Source organism: Helianthus annuus, chromosome 1 (assembly GCF_002127325.2).
Source record: "Helianthus annuus cultivar XRQ/B chromosome 1, HanXRQr2.0-SUNRISE, whole genome shotgun sequence".
Classification (NCBI taxonomy): Eukaryota; Viridiplantae; Streptophyta; class Magnoliopsida; order Asterales; family Asteraceae; genus Helianthus; species Helianthus annuus.
In genome coordinates this window covers 36,582,601-36,587,854 of record NC_035433.2, presented here as the reverse complement: position 1 = coordinate 36,587,854, position 5,254 = coordinate 36,582,601, and the positions used below count along the sequence as shown (strand labels likewise).

The window sequence follows — 5,254 nt, the reverse complement described above, 5'->3', positions numbered from 1 at the left end:
TATTATCTTCACCACAAACAAATTTGCGAGTCATGCTCAGATTTATTGATTCAACCCATTAGAAAAACCATTATTCTGCCGTAAAGATTTTAACAAATGTTACTCAACTTCTAATCCTAAACTATACCATCATACATCTAGTTTATTACGTTAAAAAAGTATAGTTTTTTCATATTTTTTTTCTTTTTCTTCTTTTTTTTTTTTATATAGTTTTTTCATATGGCGTTGGAAATTAATAGAGTTGCAAAATTCGATCAAGTAACCAGCCACTTGTAACAACGGAATATTCCTATTCGCCAGTCCTGTGAAATAAAGCATACTTTCCCTTTTACATTCTTCCTAGTTTCATCTCCATCAGTAATCATGGGCGACAACAAATCAACGACTGCTTGTCAGCCTTTATCTCTCACCAACGTTAACACCCTCTTAGATTCAGTCGAATGTTTCCTCTTCGATTGCGACGGTTTGTTTTCACTTTCCCATTTCATTATTTCACTACTTTGTAGCTTCTTAATTAATTGTTAATTAATACAACTGGGTCTGGATCAGAGTATTACATTACATAAAAATACACATATTTTGTTAATTAGGTGTAATTTGGAAGGGGGATACACTCATTGATGGAGTTCCACAAACATTGGAGATGCTTAGGTCAAAGGTAAATCTATTTTAGGGGTACACTTGTTGGCATACTTGTTAATGGCGAATAGCGACAAGGTACTACATAGCGAATAGCGATAAACAGCGGGCGACTATTTTATAAATAGCGATACATTAGAAAAAAAAAATTAAAAACTTTTATATGTATATTATATCAAAATACCCTGGTATATATATGCTATTTTTCATGTATATTTTAACAAAAACCTAAAATCCATCTATTTTATAGCTATATTTAATTGCTATTTGTATTAAATAAAACAAAAGAAGGAAGTGTCGCTATTCTCGCTATCCATCACTACAACCCTAATAGCGACAACGATCGCTATTGACAACTATGGTTGTTGGGGATGTTTTTTAATGAGGTTGGTTGGTTATTGTAGGGGAAGAAGTTGGTTTTTGTGACCAATAATTCAACAAAGTCTAGGAAACAATATGCTCACAAGTTTCAGTCCCTTGGAATCCAAGTTACTGAGGTTTGTCACTTTCGGTTACGCGCTTTTTGGACCCTGCCAAGCTCGTACCTAAAAATAAGCTTGTTAATAAAGGAGCCCGATCCCGAGCTTCACTTATCGAGCTCGATCAGGCTCGCTAGTTTAATCGAGCTTAATGTTTATATGTTTATATATATTATATTAAATTAAATACATGTTTATATGATAATTATTATTGTATATAAAGTTACGGTAAAAAATGACTAAATAATATACATTTTGTCATATTTATAAATTAGTAATAAATATGTAAAATTAATTAATAGCGAGCCAAGCTCGAGCTTGAAAAACTACTGACGAGCCAAGCTCGAGCTTTAGAAATAAAGCTCGCCCCGAACCGAGCCAAGTTTGAGCTATCGTAAGTTAAACATACTCAAGTCTAGTCTAGTCTAGTCTAGTCGAGCTCGGGCTCTGCTATACTTGTTTACACCCCTAGGCCCTATGCGCTTTCGTAAAGATGAACAATATATAGTTATGCAATAGTGACACTGTAAGTTCTTTTGCAGGAGGAGATATTCTCCTCATCATTTGCTGCTGCAATGTACTTGAAAGTCAACGAATTTCCTCCAGAGAAGAAGGTCAATATAAACAAGTTCTTATATAGTTAGTTATGTTACAATTAATTATTTCTTTGTTTATGATGTTTTGACTAAAGTATGTTCCGATACAGGTGTATGTAATCGGTGGAGAGGGTATACTAGAAGAGCTGAAACTTGCTGGTTTTACCGGGCTGGGTGGTCCCGTAAGCTTCCTCCCTTGGTTTAAAAAAGACGCGCCTCATGCACATTTGGGTCAAAATTGGGGTCCGTAGGAGGGTGATATGTAAAAACAACCAAAGGGATTAAAAGATTATGAGTGGTTTGGTTTACTTGCTTTAAAGAATAAAATATAAAATAGACGAGACATATGCAACTTTTGGGAGTAAATTGCAAATATCGTCCTTTATGTATGTCACTTACTGCAAACTGTGTCCTTTGTCTTCAATAATTACAGAAAACGTACTCGATGTTTGCAAACCCTTGCAAGTTATGTCCTTTAGCCCTAACTCAGTTAATTTTTGTGGTTAAATCTGACCAAATGGACCCCACATGAGGGTATTTTTGTGGTTAAATCTGACCAAATGGACCCCATATGAGAGTAAAATGACCAAAATACCCTCATGTGGGGTCCATTTGATCAGATTTAACCACAAAAAATTAACTGAGTTAGGGCTAAAGGGCATAACTTGCAAAGGTTTGCAAAAATCGAGTACGTTTTCTATAATTATTGAAGATAAAGGACACAGTTTGCAATAAGTGACATACATAAAGGACGATTTTTGTAATTTACTCCAACTTTTGGTTGTACATAAAGCTTGTTTTGTTGTAAATAGAGCAGCGCCTCGCGTATGTGAAGCCCCCCCTCTTATTTTTAATTTCAGATATATAAGTGTTACGTGTTTTGCAGGAAGATGCAAAAAAGACTGTGCAGCTTAAAGCGAACACTCTATTCGAGCACGATAAGAGTGTAATGTAACAAGTTGCTGTAAACTTATTTCTTTCTTTTATTACCCGTACAATGCTAACTTTTTAATTAATAATGTCAGGTTGGAGCGGTTGTGGTTGGACTTGACCCGTATTTGAATTATTATAAACTACAGTAAGATACCTCATTTACTAGTTCTTTCTTTGATAGTTTGATTCAAATGTTTCGGTTGCAACTAAAATGCTTCAAAATTGACGTGCAGGTATGGAACGATTTGCATTCGTGAGAATCCGGGGTGTATTTTCATTGCTACCAACCGTGATGCCACTGGCAATATGACTGATCTGCAAGAATGGCCAGGTAAGCGCCCGCATAGCAACTACAATCACATGATCTTGGTTTTAAAAAGCGCGCCTGAGGCACGAGATGATATGGAAACGTAGTGTCTCATCACTCATGCACATGTGGGTCAATATTGGTCAAAATTTGGGTATGTAGGAGGTCGACAATTGGGGTGTTCATCGAATCGAATAACGAATTTTCGAATTACTCGAATTGAATTTTTTCAAAAAAATTTTTTCTTAAATTCAACTTCGATTAAAATTGGTAAATTTGATTCGAATTCGTACTCAAATTGAAACGCCAATTCGTATTCGGTTCGAATTCGGATAAATTCGTTTTGATTCAAATTCATTTAAAATATGTAAATTCGTTATGGCTATTTGGGCTTGGCAATGGGCTATTTCATGATTTAGATTAAGTTATGCTATAGCCCAAATTAAAGTTGTATGTGTGTATTATATATAAATATAATAAATAAATATGTATAATTGGAATTTGCATTCGAATTCAAATTTCGAATCTAATCGAAATTTAAATTATAAATGCGTACTCGATTCGTATTTGATTTACTAGACTCGAATTCGAATTGAATCGAATTTGAATTCTTGATAATCGAATCGAATTGAGTCGAATTTCGAATTTTTCGAATCCGAATCGAATTCTGAACACCCATAGCCGACATAAAAAAAAATCAAAGCGATGAAGAAGTTATGAATGATTTACTTGATTAAAAGGCTGATATGTAAAAGATATAAGAGAGATGCAGCATCCGGTTGTACATAGAGCAACGCCTCGTGTCTTGGCTTTCGGGACCTTGATGCCTTAGAGCGCCTCGCGCTTTTTAAAACCAAATTCAGAATATATGTTAACTTATAGCTGTACTGTATATTGAATCCATGATTAGATATCTTTATGGATTTTGTTATTTTCCAGGGGCTGGATGTATGGTTGCTGCAGTCTGCGGGTCAACACAGAAAGAGCCTATTGTAGTTGGAAAACCTTCAACCTTTCTGATGGACTTTTTACAAAAACAGTAAGTGTTGAACTAAAAAAATCACTGATTTTTTTATATGATGTGCATGGTGGGTGATAGATTAGATACCGCCTTCTCTTTTTATTGAATGGCTTAAAAGTGATTCCTTCAGTTTCTAATTGTTTATGGTATATGTAAGTTGACTTGAATCTTGGTGTTGCGGATCGTAGTTGTCATTAGCGATCGCTATAGCGCGCTATGTAGCGTATAGGTATAGTGTCGCTATTAGGGTTGTAGCGATGGATAGCGAGAATAGCGACACCTTATTTATTTATTTTTATTATTTTTGTTTTTTAATATAAATAGCAATTAAATATAGCTATAAAATAGCTGGATTTTAGGTTTTTGTTAAATATACATGTAAAATAGCATATATACAAGGGTATTTTGATATAATATACATATAATTTTTTTTTCTAGTGTATCGCTATTATCGCTATTCGCTATGTAGCATATAGGTAACTTATCGTTATTTGTCGCTATTCGCCATTAACAACTATGTTGCAGATACAAGATTCCTACGGATAAAATGTGCATGGTGGGTGACAGATTAGATACCGACATTTTATTTGGACAAAATGCTGGATGCAAAACGCTACTCGTTCTTTCAGGTAGCTATAAATTTATACGTTTATAACCGTTTAGTTATATATTTTTGTTTTCTATATAGCTTTAGACGTTGATGATTATTGCAGGTGTGACAAGCAAGTCAACGCTCCAAGACCCCTCGAATCATATCCAACCAGATATTTACACAAACCAAATTTCTGACATTTTTGATCTATTAAATTCATAAATAACACCATGCGACGAAGTTACAAATAATTGTACCAGGCGTGTTTCTACTGAAATTGGTGATAACCGAAAGCATTGGTCTAATAAATTTGTGTGGTTTATGGTTAGCAACCATGTTTGATCACACAATGCATAATGTATTCATTGTTTAGGATATTGGGTACCTAGTGTCAATGGTTGACCCAACCAATGTTGAAACAATTCAAACATAAAAAGTAATACAATACAATGGACGATTATCTATCATGCTAGCACATTGGTAACTTGTTATAATTATTGCTTCTTACTACTATCATTTGGTGGTGTTTGATTTGTTGGAATTCAATGGAACTGGAATATGAATTCTATTCCCTGCCCCTTTGGTTTGGTTTGCGTAATCTGTTAAATTTGGAATCTTAGAGCATTCACATCCATACCATCAAATTATGTGTGTGGAGTTTTTATAATATAAAGAGTATAAAAAGTG

General features: G+C 34.3%; 1 protein-coding gene across 1 annotated transcript; it reads left to right on the top strand.

Annotated features, from left to right (window-relative positions):
- Positions 1 to 269: 269 nt before the first annotated feature.
- LOC110944069 (phosphoglycolate phosphatase 2) lies at positions 270 to 5,038 on the top strand. The gene is made up of 11 exons (XM_022185793.2): positions 270 to 463; positions 591 to 658; positions 1,044 to 1,136; positions 1,661 to 1,732; positions 1,825 to 1,896; positions 2,601 to 2,660; positions 2,740 to 2,792; positions 2,881 to 2,978; positions 3,894 to 3,993; positions 4,501 to 4,604; positions 4,689 to 5,038. Exons 1-11 carry the CDS (start codon positions 364 to 366, stop codon positions 4,787 to 4,789), a joined length of 921 nt encoding a protein of 306 aa, XP_022041485.1. The 5' UTR covers positions 270 to 363; the 3' UTR covers positions 4,790 to 5,038.
- Positions 5,039 to 5,254: the final 216 nt, after the last annotated feature.

What these genes read in the sequence shown, in the direction of transcription:
- LOC110944069 (XM_022185793.2), top strand. Translation starts at nt 364, where the DNA reads ATGGGCGACAACAAATCAACGACTGCTTGTCAGCCTTTATCTCTCACC. An exon ending in TTTCCTCTTCGATTGCGACG is followed by an intron (nt 464 to 590) that starts GTTTGTTTTCAC and finishes TTTGTTAATTAG; the next exon opens with GTGTAATTTGGAAGGGGGAT. An exon ending in TGGAGATGCTTAGGTCAAAG is followed by an intron (nt 659 to 1,043) that starts GTAAATCTATTT and finishes TGGTTATTGTAG; the next exon opens with GGGAAGAAGTTGGTTTTTGT.